Source organism: Vipera ursinii (assembly GCF_947247035.1).
Source record: "Vipera ursinii genome assembly, chromosome: 10".
Taxonomy (NCBI): Eukaryota; Metazoa; Chordata; class Lepidosauria; order Squamata; family Viperidae; genus Vipera; species Vipera ursinii.
The window spans coordinates 20,465,571-20,489,448 of record NC_139520.1 but is presented as its reverse complement, the minus strand read 5'-3'; the positions used below and the strand labels follow the sequence as shown (position 1 = coordinate 20,489,448).

The window sequence follows — 23,878 nt, the reverse complement described above, 5'->3', positions numbered from 1 at the left end:
CTGATTCATGATGTAGTATATCTGGCTTTGGCTTTGGCCTAGCATGATGAGTGATCCCAACTACTATGGGTTAACTGAAGTCAGAATCAAGTTGTTATGATCTTTTTAAACCAATTTTAGTTCAACAAACCAAGTCTCGGCCCGTCAACTCAGCTTCAGGTCCTTTGATAGTTCAACATGCTATGCCTACATGTGGGAGAAATCTCTCAAACTTACCTGACACCAATGGTGAACATGTCAAGGAGATGTTTCCCTTGCAGCCAGCCAATCAGCATGAGTAAACCTTGAAAAACATAGACATCATTTACTCCATTGCATCACAGATCTGGCAAAGTAACTGAGGCCTTCTATATGCTAAAAAAAGCTTATTTTTCTGACCATATCCATAAACATAAGTATCTGAAGAGGAGAATCAAGACCCCACATTTAATGCAGACCACCATTTCTCAACTTCATCAGTTTGAAGATATGTGGACCTCAACTCCCAGAATTCTCCAGCCAAGCATGTTGAAGTCCACACATCTTCAGGTTGATGTGGTTGAGAAACACTGATGTAGACAGTGGGAGACTGAAACAGCCCATATAGTCTTTGGTCTCCAAAGCTTTTGGGGAAAAAAGAGAGTAAAACTTACCAATGATCCCAAAGGAAGCAATAGTAAGTTGCTTTCCCAATTTATCCATGTTTCTCTGCAAAGGTGTCTTTGGAGTCTTGATGCATTAGACCAGAAGGAAGAAAAAAATGGAGGGGGAAGGGCAAAACACATGAAAGAAATCTATCGAACTGATTGGCCACATAATAACACTATCACAGCATCTGCACCGGCTACCAAGTCAGCTTCCAAACTGCTATTTGTCATCTCTAAAGTCCTATCTGGCTCAGCGTAGAGGGAATATATTGAAGAACAGAGAGGAAGAGCTGCTACAAAGGAAATGGTTATATAAGAGGGGTTTAAACTTGGGCAATTTGAGAATGCCCTTCCTTAGTTTACACAAAGATAAAGGAGAGGATGGTACCAATAGAAGAGAATATTTATAGCTCATGGTTGAACTGTGGAGTCCTTGGTGCTCTCTGAATTTCGGTTGTTTCCTATTAGATGTTTCTTTACTAGGTAACATCATCAGTGCTCAGGAAGCACATTCAGAGTTGCAAGATTCTGTTATTATAACTGTATAGTAAAAGTAGACCTAACCTGTATGGCCATCAAGGACAAACATCTTAAAATGTGCCTGGAATTCTAGATCCCACATAAATTGAACTATATGCTTTTCATGGCCAGGCACTCATCAACAGTTGGTCCACTCTACTCTAAATCTTTGCAAGCTCTACTTGGTTATGGCTGTAGTAGATTCTACACCCTGTTGCTGTAGTTTCCTTTTGTGTTTTGTCACGTGTTGTTGCTAACTATGTCAACACCTTTTCCCCCCACCTGGTCATCCTGAATGGAGTGACATCTAGTACACAGGGCAAATTAAGCCAAGTTCTTAAAGGAATATTTTGGTGTTGAGAACGACATGTTCAGAGTCTGTTTCTCTGCGTTGTCTTACCTCTTCTTCTTGCATCATTTTGAAGACTTCCCCAAACTGAGAGTTTTCAGCGGTTCCTATAACAATCCCCTGCAGAATAAAAAGAGGTTAGAAAATGGTATATCCAAAGATGACTTTTTGCTTACATTCTGAAATTCACAGACACTTTTCTGAAATAATAGAGGGAATTTCTTACACCCTAATCACCCCCGCCCCTTGTTTACTTTTAAAATATTTGAGGGACAGCTATGCAAGTTCTGCAACAACTATAAATGCAATTTTAAGGTCTTTTTACTGTGCTAAAAGCTTTAGATCCAGACTACTGAACTGGGAAAGAAGCCTCTTGCTTTTTCTATTTCCAAATTAAATAGTCTTCTCTCTCCAAGCTAGAGTTTTTCCCTTCATATTAACTGGACTATTTTTCACAAAGCAGTTGAGGGCTGTAGGGACAATGAAGACATGATTATCCATGGTTATGTGAACATAGTTTATTCAATACACCCAATATGCTGGATTCATACGACATGCTGAACCATAACCTAACTGCGTAGGCAAGCTTTGCACCACAAACTAATTTAAATATGGTTGCCTAGTTTGTGATTCAGTGTTGTGCAAATACAGCCTATACATCTCAAGGAAGATTTTCTTGAGAAGCAGGCCAGCATCCAAAAATGCAGGAGGAGCAGGGATGCACATTCAGGGAAGAAACCTAGATTCAGAAGTGGAGGAACCAAGAAAATGGAGACATATCATTGATCAAAAAGGAGGGTTTTTTTCTTAATAAATATATGACAGATAATCTTAACATCTCTTCCTGATCAAAGGGACACATTATCTTCTGTGGATAGACAGAAACTGTTTTTGTATATCAATAGCTGCCATCATGCAGCTCTATGGTTCACCACTTGGGAGAGTTTTCCACCAACCCAACATCTAATGAAAAAATGTCTATTTTGGACCACAGAGTGATCCATTTCTAGTGAATTCAATCTCTTCTAGTTCTATAGATTTAGTTCTGGCTGATTTAGTCAGGCTTTGTTATAACAAGGAAGAAAGCCCTTCTCTTCATCAGGCGTAGGTCCTACAGCTGATAGAAGGATGAATTAGAAATGAAGGGATCGAGACCAGAGTATGAAACCATCCTTCCACAGACAACTATTGTGGAGGGTTCTCTCAGGACCTGGCAAAACTGGAGCTGTCCTTTGTCCAAAGTGTCCAGAAACAGATCCATGGTCTTAAAACCATCTTTGTCCAAAGATCTCAGAATCCAGAGACAGGTCAAAGATCGAGATTCCCAACAGCAAGAGGCAGCCCAGCCATGTTAGAAAAGAATGATTGCAATGTAAGAACGCTCAACTAGTTTTACAGCTCTGTTGGTTCAAGATAGGAAGAACTGATTCAGATTGTAGAGCCTCCAAACAGAGGTCATCACTCCCACCTCTCAAAAGTTAGATGGAATGATGAGGCTATGATTGATATCCAACAGCCACAGTGAAGATCTCAAGCAGCTACTAAGAACAAACTTAAAACACACCACACCCTCAATCATACCAACTATCTTGGTTATTTGACGATCAGAAAGCCACTCACTTTAGCCTTGCCATATCTCACAAGAGTTCCCATGAAGACCACATTGGTGAGGGCCGTTATGTCTCCCGAAGTGGCTAAGATGCCATTGTTCTTACTGCAAGGTTCCACTTCACCAGTCAAGCTGGACTCATCCACCAGGAGGTCTATCACCTAAAGAAAATTGGGGTGAGCGCACTTGTTCACTGCATCCTTTGAGTCCACATCGCTCTTTCACTTAAACTAGGAGATTTGCCCAAGTCTCTTGCTCATGAGATGGGCGACTACAGAAATTAGATAAATAAATAAAGACACAAAGACAAGGGGGGGGGTGTCACGTTATTCTCCAAAGCACCAGAGGGCTGGACAAGAAACAATGGTTGGAAACTGATCAAAGAGAAAAGCAACCTGGAATTAAGGAAAAACTTCCTGACAGTGAGGACAATCAACCAGTGGAACAGCTCACCTTCAGAAATCGTGGGTGTCTCCATCACTGGAGATTTTAAAGAAGAGACTAGACAATCACCTGTCTGAGATGGTATAGGTTCTCCTGCTTGAGCAGGGGGCTGGACTAGAAGACCTCCAAAGTCCCTTCCAGCTCTATTCTATTTAAATGAGGAGATCTTCAAATTACGATCACATTAGGGACCAGAATTTCCATGGCCAAACAAAGTGGTTGTGAAGTAAGTTGCACCCAAGTAATCTACAACTGGACCTCTTCTCCTTGAATCTTATTTCCTTGGCCATGACATGCTACATCTCCAGCCACAGAAAAATCTTGGAGTAGGGACTCTGAAAACACTTTTCAAACACATGTGTGTAAGAGGTTTGCATGGACTTCCTCAACTCACCTACTCTTAGTGGTTCAGAATCATAAGAACCACCAACACAGGACTATCTATTGAATTTCACTCCAGATTGATTCATTTGACCACATGCATATGGGATGTTCAGGACCTTTTGTGTTCTTCAAGCATTACCTCTATGAGTCTTATGTCTGCAGGGATGCGATCACCGATGGAAAGACAGACAATGTCTCCTGGCACAAGTTCTCGAGCGAGAAGGTGTTGCATTTTTCCTTCTCTCAGGCTGGATTTTCAAAGAGACAAAGAAGAAATACTTACATACGGCAAAGCACATTTGTGAATGGGATGTGGATGTGGATGAAGATAGGGAGGAGAGAAGGAAGGAATTCTGTAGGCAAGATCTACTTGAGCCATTGGGAACCTATCAGGGTGGAATTCAACTTCATGGAGCTACTGTACACTTCAGCCAAACAAATTGTTCTCTTATCTCTAAATCAGGGGTCTTCAAACTCGGCCCTTTTATGACTTGTGGACTTCAATTCCCAGAATTCCTCAGCCAGGCAAGCTGTTTGAGGAATTCTGGGAACTGAAGTCCACAAGTCATAAAAGGGCCGAGTTTGAAGACCCCCTGCTCTAAAGTCTGAATCCAGATATAGATGGAATATAAAAAAAAGAAAGTTATCAAAGCATGTATTGATCTTGAAGTTTAATAGGCTAACCTCAGATTGGACCAAACTGTTACACCTTCAAATATATTTGCCCAGGCAAAGTTGTTTTTCCTTGAACTCAACCCAGAAATAGACATCTGTCCAAGAACTGATAATTAAGATTGTAAGCAACATACTATCACATAAATAAATCACCAATACTGATAAGGAAGTAGGAACTTTTCATCATTGTTCACATTCAGCCAGCAGAGAGGATGATCCATGGTCAAGAAGATGGATCAGCTGAGGACAAGAAGCTCTGGTCCTGATAGCTCCCTGAATTCAGACATTGCCTGAATTTCTGCTGCAAAGATGGTGGCCAGAAGACTTCCGAAGCAGAACGGAAGAGAAGAAGAGGCAGTAGAGGCTCCCACCTCAAGGAGTGTGAGGTATCTTCCAAGGATCCTGCTTACCAGTTGCACTCTGGTGGAACTAACTTGTTGAGTTCTTCCAGCGATTTTTCAGAGCGATACTCCTGCAGGAAAAGAAGCACAGTTTATGTTTTTTCACTGACGGCTGCTGCCACTACTACTACTACTAATAGTAATAATCTAAGGTGGAAAATCATAGTACCTGGACAAAAGCCACGGTGACAACAATAATGACAGCCTAATGGGGAAGAAAAGATGAAGTTGATAGATAAATCAGACACATTTTTAATACCAATAAACAGTTCAGGCAAATCCCACCTTGACTATCTGGATATAATAATTAACTGCACTTTTTTTTTAAACGGTCCAAACATTTTCATTTACTACCCCCCCCCCCCACCACCACCACCACATACACACATGTGTGTGGTAAACTTTCATACAACACAATCAGCAAAAGATGGAGGGATTTTACAAGAAACACTTAGATTTTTCTTCTTGTCCTTTGGCAGTGTTCCCTTCTGATCATGCTGAGGTCAAGTATTGCAAAAGTCACGCTTGTAAGGGAGAGAAGCCACGTACCATTGTGATACTCACGGCATCTTCATACTCTTTAGTAATCAGACTAACCACTGCAGAAGCCAGCAGCAAAAGGATCAAAGGGTTCTTAAACTACAATGAAAGGAAGAGTTGACGTTGACAAAAGTCATTCTTGTTTTCTTTGTTTAACAGTCTATAATGAGACTCAGGCTCAAATTATCCTAATTTGGCTGTGTTATGTGAAGACCCGTGTCTCTGAAGAAGAGGACAACCACCAGCAAGGTGGAGGGACTCAGCTCCAGGGGTTGTGGGTGCATCATTGTAAGAGCTGAAGGACCAGTTTAAGGACAGATCATCATAGACAAGATCTATCTGTCTATGTGGTCACCAGGAGGGGAAAAAAAAAGACTTGATGGCACATCATCAATTAATCAGTAGTAAGACTAAATGTTGCTACACTTTACTTCACACCCAGAATTCATTGCAAGAGATTCAGATCTTGGCACCAATTCCAGAAGTTCTCCAGCCACCTTAACCACAGATTTCTCTTGAGCTTCTGGACACATTGAAAGTATCCTTTTCTCTCTATCTCTTACTGTCCATCCCTATAATCCCATCTCAGCCTTGGAAGGAATATTGTGTCTACACCACTTTGCAACCACAAATCACACCTTTTCCTGCTGCTAAAATGTGCTACCTGGTCAAGGTATTTCTTCCACACCGGTTCAGTATTATCTGCCACAAGTTCATTCCATCCATGTTTGACTCTACGTTGCATCACTGAGAATTCTGAGAGTCCTTTGTCTAAGTCAACCTGGAAGAGACACCGAAGAAATAGAGTCAAGACTTTGGGGCAAAATTGGCTTGGCGCAATGGAGCTAAACATCTGTGTCAGCAAACAAACTGACTTTGATCAGACAGTTACCCTTCTTTGATCTTTGGGTTTCCTAGCGCTCGGCTCCACCATCGTTAACATCTAGAACAGTGTTGCTCAACCTTGGCTGGCTGGGAATTCTGGGAGTTGAAAATGAAGTCCATCTTAACATTGACAAGGTTGAAAAACACTGATTTAGAGGATCTTAGAAGAACTTCCCAAGATGGGAAACTGCTGCTCTGCAAATAACGTCTTCAAGGAAGTAGGGCTCCTGATGATCAGAGTTATGAAAGATGTAGCATCCAAGGCAAGAGGCCTTCTCCTTCCACCTCACTGAAGGCAGGAAAGATAAGCAAATGGAAATCTGATCTAGTTGGGGCCGATGTGTGTATCTTCATTCAAACACTTGAACTGAGATAGCCTAGATCAGGGGTAGGCAACCTCGGCTCTTTTATGACTCATGGACTTCAACTCCCAGAATTCCTGTGTCAGCATAGCTGACTCAGGAATTCTGGGAGTTGAAGTCCATGAGTCATAAAATAGCCGAGGTTGCCTACCCCTGGCCTAGATAAAACACTTGGCTAGCCTGAAACCTGACCCAACTGTGCATGTGTGTGTTAGTGTGTACTTTTGCTACTTGCCTCATAAATTCAAAAGAAAGAGGTGCAGTTAATTAAACGGCTTTTCATTGTCCTCCATGACAAAAGGGAAAGTCATGGTGAATCAAAATGTTGGCTTCTCAGTTCTTGGACACTTTTTCAATGTTGTGGCTACTGATTGCGGGGGGGAAGATCACAATGTGTTTATTCCTAAACTTCCTTATTCATACAGTACTTGTACTGGCTTGAATCTTTGCAAAGAGATTGTCTTCTTAGGCAGAGAAAACATTGTGGCTGTGGGGAAAAAAAGTAATTATCTATCAGCCCTCTTCGGCTGACATTCTTCACCTGAATGGTTTTAAACTGGTTAGCAAACATTCCTTCGTTTCATAAAAAGCTCTTCAGATAGACAATATTTACCTTATTCTGAACAGATCTTTTTAAGCCATGGAGGGACAACCCTTTTTCTTCTAAAGGGATAATACTAAACTGCTCCTTTGAGGGTCCGGTGACAATTACCTGCAAGGTTTTGGCCAGCTCTTCTACTTGACATTGGCAAGCTGTTTTGGGTGGAATGGCCTCAATTTCTTTCTCTTGATGAAGTGACTTCGGTTCAGATTCATCTTCTGACTGGTCATGCAAGCAATAAATTGAGAAGCATTAGCCCTTAAGACTCTCCTTGATCCTTGTCTTAATTCACTGTTTGGGGTAGGGAAGGCGCCCAGTGCCCAGTTTCACACATAAATGCCGATTCTTTGTCCCTAACAAACATCAAATGAACTTTGACAAAGAGGAAGGCATTATTTGTCTTCCCCCCTTCTTGATCAGAGGTGGGCCTTTCAAATCTGTTAGGCATAATTATGGGTCTTCTGCCATATTGGGTTAATTTGCCCATTACAAATTTAACACTCCGCTTTACAAGATGTTGTATTTTTGTCTCGAGGCCATCGGGCAGATGCTTTTCCCGATGAGCATAGCAGGGAAACGATGAAGGAAAGGCTTAGTGTTTGATGGCTGATGTCTCCAATTGTCTGTCCCATTTTCCTTGGAAAAATTTTTCTGGAGGCCATCAAAAAATGGGGTATAAGTTCATGAGGCTATGGATTGATTGTGGATGCACTAAGGCGGGGCTCTTCAAACTTGGCCCTTTTATGACTTGTGGACTTCAACTCCCAGAATTCCTCAGCCAGGCATACTGGCTGAGGAATTCTGGGAGCTGAAGTCCACAAGTCATAACAGGCCCAAGTTTGAAGAGCCCTGGACTTAGGTTTCCTTCCATCGTTCCACTACTAGAGCAACATTTCCTCAACCGTGGTCACCTTAAGATGGGTGGACTTCAGCTCCCAGAATACTTCAGGGAGTTGAAGTCCATACATCTCAAAGCATGCTGGCTGCGGGGTTTGGGGAGTTGAAGTCCACATATCTTGGGGAATTCTGGGCGTTGAAGTCCATAATTGCAAAGCTGCCAAGGTTGAGAAATATGCTGTAGCCTAGCTGGGTAGTTTCTGAATATGTGTCATTTTTTTGTTCATGGTAATTAATACCCCAGGCCAGGAGTTTCATAAGACCTGGGTTGTGAAAATGAGCACTGTGTTTGCTTTGGTTTTCAAGTTTTCCCCCCCTCTCTCTCTTGCTCTTTTGATTAAGTTCATTGTGACTTCAAGTTTAAGAGTTAAAGTAAACACTGCCCTTAAATCTCCGGGAAGCAGATAAATGTGTTTTTTTTTGTTGTTGTTAAGGGAAGCAATCCAGAATGGACCCAGAGCTGCAATGCATCAGAAAATCTAAAGGAAAGACTTTTGTGTTTGCATTTGGTTTGGTGTGCCAAGGTTCCCCTTTAACAAACTTTGCCCTTGAGACAAGCTAAATACAATAAAATAGGCAGGTTGTCTCTCACCAGGTTTTTTTTTTTTGAGGAAATAGAATTATTAATTTAATCAGGCCAACGTGGACACTGAGGAGGGGTGGGGAAGGTTAAACATGCTTTTCTATGAGCCAGGATTAGCTTTGCAAGGATTAGATTTGACACAATGCATAGACATCCGAATCAAAGGCAGGGTTGTACATGTTTGGCCACTTTTAAGTCTTGGAAACATCAACTCTCAGAATTCCCTAGCCAAAATGGAATTCTGGGAGTTGAAGTCCACGTGTCTTAAAGTGGCCAGAGTTGGACATCTCCTGACGTTCGGGCGTTTTACAGCTTTTCTCAGTTCAAATAAACCAAGTTTATAGTCTTCGTGGGTGTGATGGGAATCTTGTAAACATTTGAACAATGCAGTCTCAGAAGCCAAGGAACCAGATACAACTTCCTTCCAGTTATGGAAATGACACTTTTTATATCTTCTGTTATGGGTGCCTTTCTTCAGTATTATTATTATTATTTTAGTTTTGTTCTGCTTTGGGAACAACTGGCGTGAAATTCAGGTGATGGATGGATGGATGGGTAGATACTATGTTCTTGATTCAATACTGTATTTTTATTTTTATTTTTATAAAAAGCTCTACTCTTTCATCCGGAGTGCTAATCTTACAACTTTTGTTGTCCACGTTTATATAACAGTTTTCAAATCAAGAAAGGGAACTCTGTCCAGGAAGGCACTTTAAATATTCCAAAGAAGGAAATTGAATGAAGCAATATGGAAAATGTCATACTTTAGTTAGGCACGCCCAACATTTTACTATTGCAAATGCCTATATGTTTCCAAACCAGAGATGACTAGAGGTTGGCAACTCCACAGAGCCTTGGTGGAGCAGTGGGCTAATGCCTCCTTAAGTAACACCAGCTGCCTGCCATTAGTGCAGGTTCGAGTCCCACCAGGCTCAAGGTTGACTCAGCCTTCCATCCTTCCGAGGTAGGTAAAATGAGGACCCAGATTGTTGGGGGGCAATTAAGCTGACTTTGTAATAATGCCGCTTGGGGGTGTGTGTGAAAGCCCTAACAAGCAGGCATATACATAGAATGAAGGCTACTGCTAAGCTTGTAAGCCGCCCTGAGTCTTCGGAGAAGGGCGGGATATAAATGGAATTAAAATAAATAAAATAAATAAATAATAGCACAAATGTCCTGGATAAGTCGAACCCATTCAGATGGAGACAATGGATCCAGAACTGGGATACAAGATTAAAACCCAGCTCAGGTTTTCTCAAGTTCTGACTGAGGGCTATAAATACAGGATGGTCCATGCCAAGTTCCATCTCTTCTTTTGTCATGTTTCAGCAAGTTGACCTCTTTGGGGCCTAGAAGCTGATTTCTTTGATGGGAGCAAATGTTTGCCAAAACGAACGAATGAATCCAATCAATCAATCAATCCAGAGGAACAGGGTGTAGTACACAGGATGCGGTCAAAAATAGTCAAGATAGAGAGCTTCTTGCCTACCATCAGGATATTTTTATGACTTCTCTGCAACAGTTCGTTTAGTGACCATTCAGAGTTACAGCGGCACCGAAAAAATGGACTGATGACCATTTCCCACACTTACGACCGTTGCAGCATCCCTGTGGTCAGGTGATCAAAATTCAGATAATTGGCAGCTGCCTCACATTTATGACGGTTGCAGTGTCCCGAGTGTGTGTGTGTGTGTGTGTGTGTGTATGTGTGTGTGTGTGTGTGTGTGTCCACCTGATCCCCTTTTGCAACCTTTGGACAAGCAAAGTCAAGGGGGGGGGGAAAGCCAGATTCACTTAACAACCACGTTACTCACTTAACAGCTGCAGGGGTTCACTTAACAGCCAGCAAGGTTGTAAAATGGGGCAAAAGTCACTTAACAACTGTCTCGCTTGGCAAGAGAAATTTGGGGTTCCGTTGTGGTCGTACGTTTGAGGACTACTGCATTGACTTCCAGCAAACGTGTCTTCTGTTTTCTGGCACTCATAGGCAAAAAAAAAAAAAAACACCCAAGAAAAAACCCAGTTGCCTTTCTTGGTTAGTTACCATGAATTAACATCCATTCCAACATATGTAAAACCAGCATTCCAGCTAAAGAGATGCATTAAGCTCCTTGCTCTAAAAAAAAAAGCTTATTAACTTTTCCAGGAGCAGTTTTGATTACTTTATGGACCCGTTTTTAAATAATACATTGTTTCCCACCCCCCCTTGCTTTATTTCTAGGAAGTATTTAGGGCAGGGGAGGGTGAGGCAAGCAGTTTCTTAAAAGGGCCCAGATTTAAACTGCAACTATTTTCTTTATTCTCTGGTTTTATTGCCATCTTATTACTGGTTTCCTGCTGGCTATTTCAGGCCCCGAAGGGGAAGGAAAAGAGGCTCCATTTATTTCTCAGGAACACTTTAAAAAAAAATATCTGCCAAATTTCATTCCTTGGGTATTGAATATCTAAATAAACACGTAACCAGCCTGAAACTTTCCTATCTCCTTAATGGCTTTTGAAATAGCACATGATGCTAAAAGTATCCGCTCTAGCTATTTTATCGTGATAGCAATCAGGTGCAGTGAAAGATTAAGCATTTTTAAAAGGGTTTCTTCCCCGTAACAGAAATGTTTGCCCCAAGTTTTATTAGCATACTTTCTTGCAGAGGCTGTGCACATTAATCTTGTAAGAACAGAACAAAGGAAAACTTGGAGACAAAAATACACAAGCAGTTTCACTCCCCTCATTTGGCAACTTCCTCCTTGAGTTTTCAAGAATTCTCCTTTTGATGTAATAATAATAATAATAATAATAATAATAATAATAATAATAATAATAATAATAATTATTATTATTATTATTATTATTATTTTTGAGCTAAAGTGCGATAGACCTAATAGTTCATTGTTGTTAGCATATGGTAGTTTATGTTTGTTTCTACTTTTATACCTTGTATTTAGCTCTGGGAAGTCGGGGAGGGGGGGAGGGGAGGAGGGGAGGGTTGGGTTGGGTTGGGAAGGGGGTGGGTGGGGAGGGGTTGTTAAAGATAAAATGTATTGAAAACTTTTCAATAAATAATAATAGTAATAATAATAATAATAATAATAATAATAATAATAATAATAATAATAATAAGTTGGAAGGGACCTTGGAGGTCATCTAGTCCAACCCCCTGCTAAGGCAGGAAACCCTATACCATTTCAGACAAATGGCTGTCCAGTCTCTTCTTAAAAACTTCCAGTGTTGGAGCATTCACCACTTCTGGAGGCATGTGTGAAACAGTTCTTGGATTCTCACAGTAGAGTGACTTGGGACAACGGGCAATGAATAGGTTACAGGTGAACGTGCAATGGGAAACCACCATTGGTTTGTATCAACCCAGCCACCATCTTTTGCTACACCAGAATGTGGGCTTAGAGAGCTACGTGAACCCAGCAACTGAAGGGACGAGGAAGTTTAAGAGTAGTGAAGAGCAAAAGGTCAACCTTTTGAGTTGACTCTCCCGTTCATCCTGTTTTACATCAATCCTCTCTCTTTCCATTCTTCCACCAGTCATGGTGGGGAAAGAACATTCCTAGGACTTTCCTTGCAATGTGGTTGAAAGAATGCTGCAAGAGAATCAATGTCAGGACTAAAAAGGGCTGTGCAAATGTAACGGGAATGATAAAAAAAATAACTTTTTAAGAGACGGGGGCGAAAACCAGGAGAGTCATTCTAGAAGCAACCAGCCAAACAAGGTAGGTGGATCAGCCGAAGAGTAAGACGTCTGTGTCTCTATCAAACATTGCAGTCACTTAGAAACGCACACACAGGTCTCTGTGCCTTCACCAACTCTTCTCCCTCCTCGTGGCAAGAGCCACATTTTCCCCTCTCTCCCTGGAGATTAACGAAAGTTGGCCCAGAGGACAAGTCAGACGGTCAGTTCCAACCCAACATCCCTCCCGAGAAAACCTCTCCTGACCTGGTCTCCGGTCTCCTTGCTGCCCAGGGACTGGTATTTCCGACCCAGATGGAGAAAGGAGGACCCATCCTGGAAGAACTTGGCAAAGCAGAGTGTGGCTCCCATCTTGGTGGGCAGAGTGGGAGCAGGCACAAGTGTGTGTGTGTGTGTGTGTGTGTGTTGGAGGGGAACACGCAGCTCAAGAAGAAGCTGCCTCAGCTACAGCTGCTGCTGCTGCTGCTGCTGCTGTGAATTACCTTTTTGTTTCCTGGCTGAAAGGCTCACCTTTCCTCCTAAGCTCAGGAGGTGCATAGAAAGGTGAGCCGAGAGTGACACCTGACACAGACACACAGCAACGCCCCGCCTGCCATTCGCAACAAGTGCCTGGGAGGGGCCAAGTTCTTCTTCAGAACAGCTGACCTACCTGGACGGGTCTGGTCTGTGGAGGCTTAGCCTTCCCCCTCCCGCCCCCCCCCAGGTCCTGGGAAACGTGGCGTTGTAGGTTTACAAGAGTATTAAAGTCCTATCTGTTGCCCCAGGTCACAATTTGGGCTGAGTTCCTACTCTTGTGTAACCGTTCATTGGCGGCCAGCGTCTGCAACTGCTGTCAGCTATGCTGTAGGAGTTGCAAGCCCCAAACTTTGGTTAGTGTGTTTCTACGTACGTGTGCAGGAACATTTGCAACAGCAGCTGGGTTCAACTATTGTAAAATTGCATGCATTTTGGAAGGGAGACCTATGTTTCTGTCTCTGAAAGGGCTGATGCTGTTGACATCCCCTTACGCTCATAGTTCAGTTGTAATTTACTTTTTTTTTTTTTACAAATGTTAAATACCGTAAATGTTCATAGTATTTCCAACAATGTTGGCTGGGGATTTCTGGGAGTTGAAGTTCACCTGAATGAAAGTGGCCAAGTTTGAGAGGCTCTGCTCTACAGAAAGACCTTTTGAAAAATCCAGTCTATGCTGACTTAACCTTTAGGAAAAGGTTCAGTGACTCTGCCTTCCCTTGATTTTTGCAGAGAAATGTCCTCTGTTTGCATGAATAATGTGTATTTACAGAGCAGCTAACACTGAGCAGAACAAATAGGGGTCATAATTACCCCACTGGAAGGCTGCATCGGGAGTGTTACACAATGGTCAAATCAACTGTCCTTTTTTTTTCCAACCCTCCTAAAGCAAAACCATTTTTGGTTGATTGATTTCTTCCATTCAAAGAGCTAAAACATGACACCGTTTTCCTCCAAGCCCAAAACAACATCCTTGTGTCACAGTCCGTAGATCCGTGTGTGAAAATTGCACAGCGGATGAATTCTTGTCCAGACGTGGAATAAAATAGCTGCTTTATGGAGGGTCACGTAACCTTGCAGACAAGACCTCTCTAGTGTTCCATAAATTGTTTTTTTTTTTATCCCAAGTATCTGGAATTTGAGATTTGCAAATGGATCCTGGAAATTTTTCATGTGCAAAGTGTGTTGTCCATTTTGGGGCCAATTTGTCACCTGATCCTAGTGCATAACATTTTGATTTGCTCATTCCCAAATCTAATTTTGTATCGTTTTAACCCTTAGGAAAAAAGTTCACTTAGATCTGCTGGAGGTTGAGTGGAAATTGGCATATCTCTTTGATTATTCATGCAATCCTAGAATGGGGAAGGGGCTATTTAGATAATAAAAAAGATGCTAAGACCCTAGAAACTGTACAGAGAAACCGTACAAATTAAAAGTCGATGCTTTACATTGCCTCCTCGTAAAACTCGTAATGCAACGCTGTTAACGTGTGGCGTTATTAGAAGAGGCCTGTTTTCTGCATCCAGCTGCTAATCATATGAATTGAAGACCCTCTAACCCCTTTCCCCGTCAGTAAGTTTATTTGAGGCATATTGAAAAGAAATTCAAAATAGTCTGGCAATGAACAGATTCAACATGTTCATTTCTCCTGGCTTTATTCTCACTTGGTTAGGGTTTATCCTTTGCCTATCCAATGTTCTTATTTTCCCTTTGAGGTCACACATAAGCAGTCCAAAGATTTCTTCTTGAATTAACCAAGGTGCTTCTGCGTTTGCTTCACATAACCAAATCCATTGCTGGAACTGTGTCCTGAAAAACAATGGTTGGAAAAAAACCAAGCGATAAAAATAGGACATCTAAGTTAATTTTGATTTTTTTTTAGGACATGGCAAGATGAACTAGCTCCTTTCCATTAAAATAATCTGACTTCCTGTCACATATTTGTTTCCAGATTCCTTCCCCCCCACCCCATATTCTGGCCTCAGACTGGCCTCTTCAACCCAAGGATCTACTTTCTGCTTATTATGATAAGGTGGAATGTTGAAGGATTATTTGAAGGTAGTCCTCGACTTACGAGCACAATTGGAACCAAGATTTCTGTCGTAAGTTGAATCGGACACAATGTTACAATCATTTTTTATGATAGTCATTAAGTGAATCTGTAGTTGGCAAGCAAATGCTACAGTTATAAGTGTGAATCCATTCCTCTGAATATGTGCCAAAAATTGGCAGAAACGGTGCCGAATGGCGATCATGGGACTATGGGACGCTGTACCTGGTTGTAAGTGTGAGCTGGTTGCCAAGTGCCCAACCTGTGATGGTGTGATAATGGGGATGTGTGATGGTCATAAATGCGAGGACCAATCGTAAGGAGGACTGGACTTGTTTCAGCATCATTGTAACTTTGAACCTCAAACTTTCAACAAACGATAATAAATCGAGGATCACCTATATCAACAACCCTTCTAGACCCATGTTCTTCAAATTGCTGCTCCTCAGAAAAATTATTTAATTCATGATTTGCCTTTTTAATGCTGGAACTTACCAAAATAGTCCTTGTAGTGCTTGGGTCTTAGATTCCATCCATCTGGAGAAGAAAAAGAAGTACCAACTGAGTGAAACTTAAGCATCTTCACAAATGACCATGTGGCACAGCTAACAAGCATGGTGAGCATTATTTTCTTCAAATCGCTTCAATAAGGAAATGACAAAATTTTGTTGTGAACCACCCAGGGGACGCTAGCTGCGCTTTAATTTGTGAGACAAGGTTGCACAGAGGCATTTCAGGTCTCTGGAAACCAAGAAAACTAGAGAATTATAGCAAGAAACAGCATTGTTTTATTTTAGTTTTTGTATCAACTTCCACAGGTAACTCCACACCTGGATCTATCTAAATGATGAAATGTGGAGACAGGGGCAAAAATGAGCTTCCTCAACTTTTTCTCCATCTTAGGTCCAGTTCTTCTTCTCCACCACCTCTTCTAGGACAACTTTTAATGAACACAACTTCTCCACTGCTGTCTTCTGCAAGAAATCTTTATGAATGTGACTTTAAGATAGTACCTCACGTGGTCGTGATTTGTGGGCTCAGATGCTTCACATTCATGCCAGTAACTCACCGGAGTTCCCACGTAGCTTGATGCACTGCCCCTGGTTGGGGATGCCCTCGGCGGCATTCCCGGGATGGATGATGTGGCATTCAAATCCTGTTGGACAGTGCAAGGGGTCACCTCCGTCCTCAGTGGTGCTGCATGTTTCAGCTATGGAAACAAACATCTCAAGATCAATGAAGGTCCGTGGTGGCACGTTGGAGCTACTACTGCTGTGGTTCTGCTACTCTACCTTGTAGGACTTCTTCTGGTCCATCCAGGAGCCAGCCATTTCCACCCAACCAGCGAGGTTTGGGCTGAATCAGCCAATCTAAAACTTTTCAGTGAAAAGAGACAGAATATCTCTTATTGTGAAGAAGAAGCATCAATAAAGGAGAATCTTTGTAGCTCAGGGTTGAAAGGAGGGGTCCTTGGGGGCCTCTGAGCTTGGTGGTTTTCTTGCAGACATTTCACTACCCAAACCCGGTAACGTCATCTACATCAACTAGATTAGCCCTGATGATGTTACCTAGTTTGGGTAATGAAACATCTGCAAGAAAAAAAAACCCACACTCAGAGAGCACCAAGGAAGAAGAAGCTTTTAACAAGATGAACAGAAGAGACCATGCTAGTGGCTCACAACATGCTATAACCATGGTTTGATGATCTGTGCCATGCTAATGGTTCTTGCCCCTGTGCATTTTTCATCCCTTTTGTAGAATCCCATAATACTGTAGCATCTTGGAAAACCACTAGGTCTACCAGCTTAAAGAGATGATTCCATCTATCTGGTGAAGGACTTAAAAGAACAATTTTAAAAATAGCAACATCCAAGACCTTTGTTTTGGGAAATAGCAAGAGTTGCAAGGATCCCATCTGCCAAGTGTACTTTGGACCTGCTGTGATACCATCTCCAGCATGAGCTATTATGGGCTGGTCTACCTGGGGGAGGTGGCACCGATTCTAGACAGGCATAGATGCATCCATTATAGCAACAACGTTTGTGCTTCTCGCATTCAGAGTCCGACCGGCAGCTGGGTGCTTCACACGCTCGTTCCGGTAAGGTCTGGGATGGCGGTGGACACCGGTCATTCTTCTGGTAGTGTGCACTATGGGGATGAAGAGAGTCCTCATAATCCTGGAAGAAAGTAGATCTTTTTACTCGATCCCCCTTCAGCATTTTTCAAACATATTCCCCCACCCTTTTCTATCCAACTTACTACACACCTGTTCACCTTTGCAACCTGGCAGATGGTTCAACGTTTTCACGAACCGAGGGATAGAAAGCTTGCAGGGAGACAATGCTTTTTCTTCTGAAAGATTTTGAGGCTTGTGTCTAATGCTTAGATATTCCACAAGGTGGCGCTTGGCCGGCGAGGACAATTCGGCAGAGCCCTCGGCTTCAGGATGGCTCCATACCGAAACTGACCCACCCCCGGTTCTTGAACAGTGAAAAATGCCAGAATGCTGATTAAATTTCATATGTTTGCCAAAGGAGATGACTGAGGTTTATTGATTTTTAGCAGTATTTGCAATTGGGGAACAAATCAACAGATTGAGCATGATCTGCAAACTCTCACCCAACATGGGCAGGGCAAGTTGTTATATCAAAACATGGCACAAACTCCACACTCACACTAGCACTGATGTTGTTGCCTAGTTGGGTAATGAAATGTCTGCAAGCAAACCACCAAGCTCAGAGAGCACCAAGGACTCACAAAAAACATACCCTGATGAGAAGTTACCTGGTACAAATTCTTTGAAACAAATATGTGGTCACTAAGCCCAGAGAGCCCCAAGGACCCCACAGTTCTCCTTCTCCTCATCCTCTCCCCCCCCACAAACCCCATTTCCTTTCAGCACAGATAATGTTACCTAGTTTGGCAATGAAATGTCTGCAAGAAACATCTGCAAGAAAACATCTGCAAGAGAGCACCAAGAACCCCATAGTTGTTGTAATTGTTCTCCTCCTCCTCTTCCTCCTCCTCCTCCTCCTCCTCCTCCTCCTCCTCCTCCTCCTCCTCCTCCTCCTCCTGTGGGGTCCTTGTTGCTCTCCACATTTGGTGGTTTTCTTGCAGACGTTTCATTGCCCAACTAGATAATGAAACAATTTGCATTGTTCCCAAATGCAAATACTGCTAGCACTCCCTTGCTCCACTGATGATGTTACCTAGCTGGGTCATGAAACGCCTGCAAGAAAACCTCCCAACTCAAAAGCATCGAGGACCCCCGCTGTTCAACCCTGAGCTACAGGTATTCCCTTCTATTGATAGTTGGTCTGTTCTTACTTGTTCTCCGGCCTCTTCTGTGGCAAGAGGGTCATGCTAAGTTAAAACCTTTCAATCAGGAGCAGGGGGCTCTTGTTTGTCCCCCCCCAATGGCATCTTCAAGGTCAGGTCACTAAATTTGACTTCACAGCTTTCTCCTACTCTGGCCCACATTCTCTCCTAATTAACCAGAGGCATCCTGAGTATTTTTGCTAGCTCAGGGATACGCGGATGACATGCCATCAGGAATAAAAATCCGTTCAAAAGGATTATGGCTAATCTTTTCAGATGAGAAAGATTATATCCTACAGAGCCTGGGCACACACTCAATTTAGAGGAACATTATTCCTATTAGATTGGGCCATTCCTCCAAGCGATGTGAGCAGACGTTTTTACCCAGCACATGCAAGCAACATCCAAGTACACAGCATTTTTGAATTTGCTGTGGTTCAACAACCTTCCCTTCAGGTGAATTTCCTATAACTCTCCTCATCCTGGAGTGAAACAGGCTGGAGAAGATTTTAGCGTTGCAAGAACGTTGCCAAATGGCCTTATTTGTACATTCCTCCTTTATTCCATGATCTCTCCAGCTGCCTTTGGCCTATGAAATTTAAACCTTTCAGAACAATTGTAAATTTAGATACAGTGCTATTCTCATAGTAGTGGAGAAGTGTCTTTTACAACTTTACGTGAGTATCTATGGAAAAATGATCTGGAAAAGCTTCGGATCTCTGCTGCATCCTGCAACTCACAATGTTATGAGAGGAAGGAAAATTCTAGGTTCTATGTCAGCAGTCCCCAAACTTGGCAATTTCAAGACTTGGGGACTTCAACTCCCAGACTAAAATATATGAAGAACGGCTGCAGGTTTGGCTAGTCTAAAGAAAAGAAGGACTAGGGGTGATGTGATAGCAGGATTCTAGTATTTCAGGGGCTGCCACAAAGAAAAGAGAGTCAAATTATTCTCCAAAGCACCAGAGGGCAGGACAAGAAACAATGGATGGAAACTGATCAAAGAGAGAAGCAATCTGGAATTAAGGAGAAACTTCCTAACGGTGAGAACAATTAACCAGCGGAACAGAAGTTGCTTTCAGAAGTTATGGGTGCTCCAACACTGGACACTTTTAAGAAGGGACTGGACAATCACTTGTCTCAAATGGTATAGGGTCTCCTGCTTGAGCAGGGGGTTGGACTAGAAGACCTCCAAGGTCCTACTCTACTCTACTCTACTCTACTCTACTCTACTCTACTCTACTCTATTCTTCTACTCTACTCTACTCTACTCTACTCTATTCTTCTACTCTGCTCTACTCTACTCTACTCTACTCTACTCTATTCTTCTACTCTGCTCTACTCTACTCTACTCTACTCTACTCTATTCTATTCTATTCTATTCTATTCTATTCTATTCTATTCTATTCTATTCTTCTACTTTACTCTACTCTACTCTACTCTACTCTACTCTACTCTACTCTACTCAGCCAGCCGTTTAAGTCCACAAGTCTTGAAATTGTTAAGTTTGGAAGTCCCTGGTCTATAATTAAGTGTCACTTTCTGTACAGGTAGTCCTCGACTTATGATTATTTGTTTAGCGACTGTTCAGAGTTACAACAGTGCTGAAAAAAGTGGCTTATGACCAATGCTCACACTTAATCTTAGTGTCCCTGCAGTCGCAGAAATGCAGTTTGGGCTATTGGCAACTGGCTTGCACTTAAGACAGTTGCGGTATTGTGCAATCCCAGGATTGCCGTTTTTCAACCTTCCTAGCTGGCTTACGACAAGCAAGTCAACACGGAAAGCCGGCAGGGAAGGTGGCTTTGACGACCAGCGATTCGCTTAATGACAATGGAAAAACAAAGCTCATCAAGTGGGTGTGGTCATATGGTGCGTCACTTCACAACCATATCATTTAACAGTGAATTTTCTGGCCCGAATAGGGTCTTAAAGTGGGAGACTCCTGTAACTCTGTGAAAATTAATTCTAGAGTCTGCCACTAGGGGTCTCCCTTGGCATATTTGTCAATATTGGAGAAACTAAGCAGGCTGAGGAATAATCAATGCACCAACGAAAAGCATCCACGTACTCGCTCATTCAACATAATTTCTGTTATTTATGCATAGAGATCTAAAATAAACTAGATTCTCCAGAAAAATCCCCTCAGATGTTCTTTTTGGGTTCATTGGAGAACACCGTTCCTCCACTTTCCACACACACACCTCTCTTTTTTTTAAAAAAAGTTTTCGTTCTTGAAAATTCTCAGGGCTTCTTGTTACAAAGAGAGGAAACAGTCTTTCAAAGAAAGAGCGATTAAAAAAAAACCACCTTGGCATTTTAACCTCAAACAATTCTCCAGGCACTTTGGGACTTCCATCTGCTCCGTAATTGGTTTCCTCCCTTGCGAAATCCACTCCACCCAACCTTTTGGATTGGTGCCACAGCTTCCTTAGGGCTCCCCGAGAATCAGCTCAGAGCCTCTTGGAGATTGGGTCTCGGGAAGATGTGTGAAGAACATCACAGAGCCTACTGTAAAAAGGAGCCAGGTTGTATCTGAGCACACGATGGGAGAGTCTTGCCTGGAACGCTCCAAAAAGATCTGATATGTTTGGTTGAGGCCCCTTTGCCGGGGAAATTCCTCGCCAAGTGTGTAAATTTTGGTACAATTTTATCACCAGCAGATATGGGTGTGGGATGTGATGGAGTGGAATGGAATAGGACAGATTGTAGAATAGAATAGAATAGAATAGAATAGAATAGAATAGAATAGAATAGAATAGAATAGAATAGAATAGAATAGAATAGAATAGAATAGAATAGAATAGAATAGAATAGAATAGAATAGAATAGAATTACAGAATAGAATAGAATAGAATAGAATAGAATAGAATAGAATTACAGAATAGAATAGAATAGAATAGAATAGAATGGAATGGAATGGAATGGAATGGAGTGGAGTGGAGTGGAGTGGAGTGGAGTGGAGTGGAGTGGAGTAGAGTAGAGTAGAATGAAAGAGATGGAAGGGACCTTGGAGGTCTTCTAGTCCAACCCCCTGCTCAAACTGACCCATATTAAGAGGATATATATGTGTGTTTCCAAATTAGATAGCAGCCACAAACCACGTGTAATAATTAAACGAGTTAGCATTTTAGGCATCACAAACTTTTGTATGGATTGATTATTGGCTATCTCTTTGCCAATATTAGTAAACTGTTTTCCTAAGAAGAATTCTGTTCTATTCTGCAGTTTCAGAATCAGAATGAACACATACTTCAGAATAGGTTTCTGTCTGATTTGCTTAGGATTTATATTTGAAGAAATATGTACTGTGTTCATACGTATTTAACTTCTGCAAACATTAAAACAGTCCAGAAAGCATATAAAGGTAAGATTTCAGTTATTGAAGCTATCAAAACACCCATCCATAAATTAAAAGCACAGTAAATGTACCATAACCCGGTGTATAATTAAACTATAGTTCAACTTGGGGAAGTAAGGAAAAGAAATCACAATTTATCACCCTAAATTCCACAACTGTTACTTTTTTTCAATTGAATAGGCTAAGATAATTAGCAATTTAAAGTTAATTAAAAAGAGAAATGTAAAGTATCACAGCAGAGAAGATACTTAGCTGCTGTCCACTTACGTACTTACACAGTACCTAAGTACGTAAGTGGATAGAGAAACCGTATCAAACTGGCATCTTGTTCCTTTGTGGAAACAGAAAAAGTGAAATAAAAAGAAAAAAAATGCACTTCTTTAAGCGGGCCTTTGCTTGATTAGACCACATCCCTTTGGGCAGAGAATATTTATCCAGATGTGTGTCAAACAACAAAACTCTACGCAAGCCAGAAGCACTTAAGTTTTGTTAAACTCCCTGAGTTTTTAGGGTTTGGCACAGAGAAAAGGTATGGTGAGCAACGACTTGAAGGGGATGGAAACTCCAATGAAACCGTGACACAAAAATTCAGAACGTTTGAAGACAGATGTTGACAGGGCTTAGCCAAGTGTGGAAGCTTCTACTCACTGGATTCTCTGGGAACAAAACCGAAAGACTTGCGAGTTTTCTGTCCTTCAAAGGCTTGCAAACCACATTGAAGCCTAACCATAAATCCAACACCCCATGCATATTTTTACACCTTCAGCAGAAAGTCGGACTAAGTGACCTCAGAGGATTCCCGCGACGGGCTACAGTTCTACCGTTCCCTTTTCTTGACTGGCAGCTTTTACTTACATCGTCGTACTTCTCCACCAGCTTCAGTGGTGAAGCCTTCAGTTGTCGTCTCCAGCGCCTCTTTGCATAGTAACAGGGTGGGTAGAGCAGAAACACCAGGCATAAAGTAGTTGTAAAGAACGCGGTGCAAAAATGCAGTTTGCCTCCCATTCCACCTTCTCCTTCAGCTGTCTTTTGGTGCCCTATCAACCACAACAAGAAGAAAAAATGAAAATTGCAAAAAAAAAACCAACAACCCCACCCTCCGTGGAGGATGAAATTTGCTTCAGATTTCTTTGCGGGAGAAAAGAGAAAAGAGAGACAGGCTAAAATGTTCCCTCCCAGACAGTTTGTCCTTAAAAGGGTTCAAGTCTGGGGCCAGAAAAGATGCTGCTGCGTTGCCAATAAGTTTCTTGCTCCAAGTTGGATCCGCTTCTCCAATCTTTGCGATTGCTCCCAAGTGGAGCCCTCCACCTCTCACCGCCACTCAACTTTCTAAGGAAAGATTATTTTTAGACCTTTGTCTGAACATCTGGCTCTCCTAGAGGAACCACAGAGAATGAGAGCAAGAGGGAGGGAGGGGGGCCATTCAAATCAAGAGGGGGAGACAGGATCGGGTGTCAGCTGCTGTGAGCGGAGAAAAGGAGAAAGCTGGGAAAATATTAATAAGGATGTGATAAAAAGCTCTCCAAGGAATAGGAAGGACATGTTGGAGCAAAAAGCTTTTCCAGGCAAGTCCATCACAGCTGTTAAGGACCTTCTCTTCTTCTTAATGTGCTTTTTTTGTTTTGAGAGAGAGAGAGAGATGTAACCCCTTTATTTTATTTCATGTTGTGGGGTAGCCAAAGACTTTTGAGAATCTTAAAGGTCCTGCAAGGAATCCAGAAGATTTTTTTTTTGTTATCATCTTCTAGTTGGGCCAGAAAACACCGGAGAGAATCAGAAATGGTTGGAATAACCATTTCCAAGAAACAGGAATAAAATCAAACCTAGCTAAAACCAAACTACACTGTGTTGATTTCTACATTTTTATTTGCACTTCTGATGTGCTTTTAATAATGCATCTGAGTCAAGGAAAATCCTAATCTCAGACAGACAAGGAACAAATCTCTCTTTATATAGATAGTCCTCACTTAGCAACTGCTTTGGACAACAAATGTTCACATTTATGACTTTGATGAAAAAAAAAACCTACCTTGTGACCGATCCGTGGATTTACCACCTTGGCAGGTC

The 23,878-nt window shown here is 42.0% G+C and overlaps 3 protein-coding genes across 8 annotated transcripts in view; 1 reads left to right on the top strand and 2 right to left on the bottom strand.

Annotated features, from left to right (window-relative positions):
- The window catches only part of ATP2C2 (ATPase secretory pathway Ca2+ transporting 2), a 29,805-nt gene extending 16,649 nt beyond the window's left edge, over window positions 1–13,156 (bottom strand). Inside the window, exons 1-11 of one of the 3 annotated variants that reach the window (XM_083370601.1) lie at window positions 12,816–13,148; window positions 7,507–7,617; window positions 6,212–6,328; window positions 5,557–5,646; window positions 5,177–5,212; window positions 5,017–5,078; window positions 4,071–4,179; window positions 3,115–3,264; window positions 1,546–1,614; window positions 633–708; window positions 217–283 (exon numbers count right to left, since the gene is read on the bottom strand). In XM_083370601.1, the coding sequence (XP_083226727.1) occupies window positions 217–283; window positions 633–708; window positions 1,546–1,614; window positions 3,115–3,264; window positions 4,071–4,179; window positions 5,017–5,078; window positions 5,177–5,212; window positions 5,557–5,646; window positions 6,212–6,328; window positions 7,507–7,617; window positions 12,816–12,920 (992 nt within the window). In that variant the 5' untranslated portion in view covers window positions 12,921–13,148. Of the gene's footprint in view, window positions 1–216; window positions 284–632; window positions 709–1,545; window positions 1,615–3,114; window positions 3,265–4,070; window positions 4,180–5,016; window positions 5,079–5,176; window positions 5,213–5,556; window positions 5,647–6,211; window positions 6,329–7,506; window positions 7,618–12,815 lie in introns of all 3 variants that reach the window. The other 2 variants (XM_083370602.1, XM_083370603.1) reach the window with 2 other exon arrangements.
- Window positions 1–23,878, top strand: part of COTL1 (coactosin like F-actin binding protein 1) — a 326,745-nt gene that overhangs the window by 46,485 nt on the left and 256,382 nt on the right. The gene's annotated exons all lie outside the window — the stretch shown is intronic.
- On the bottom strand, window positions 14,712–22,942 carry WFDC1 (WAP four-disulfide core domain 1). 4 transcript variants are annotated; one of them, XM_083370314.1, is made up of 6 exons: window positions 22,667–22,942; window positions 17,114–17,309; window positions 16,425–16,508; window positions 16,202–16,342; window positions 15,628–15,669; window positions 14,712–14,891 (listed from the first exon to the last, which is right to left on the bottom strand). In XM_083370314.1, exons 1-6 carry the CDS (start codon window positions 22,814–22,816, stop codon window positions 14,833–14,835), a joined length of 672 nt encoding a protein of 223 aa, XP_083226440.1. In that variant the 5' UTR covers window positions 22,817–22,942; the 3' UTR covers window positions 14,712–14,832. The 4 variants fall into 4 exon arrangements, with proteins under 4 accessions (XP_083226440.1, XP_083226442.1, XP_083226443.1 ...); XM_083370316.1 differs by lacking the exon at window positions 16,425–16,508; XM_083370315.1 differs by lacking the exons at window positions 14,712–14,891; window positions 15,628–15,669 and adding an exon at window positions 15,807–16,117.

Excerpts from the sequence above, each read along its gene's own strand:
- WFDC1 (XM_083370314.1), bottom strand. The coding sequence starts at position 22,816 with ATGGGAGGCAAACTGCATTTTTGCACCGCGTTCTTTACAACTACTTTA. Across the intron at positions 15,670-16,201 it reads CAAGCTACGTGGGAACTCCG|ATGGATGGAATCTAAGACCC; the intron begins GTGAGTTACTGG and ends TTTCTTCTCCAG. Across the intron at positions 14,892-15,627 it reads GCACTACAAGGACTATTTTG|GACACAGTTCCAGCAATGGA; the intron begins GTAAGTTCCAGC and ends ATTGTTTTTCAG.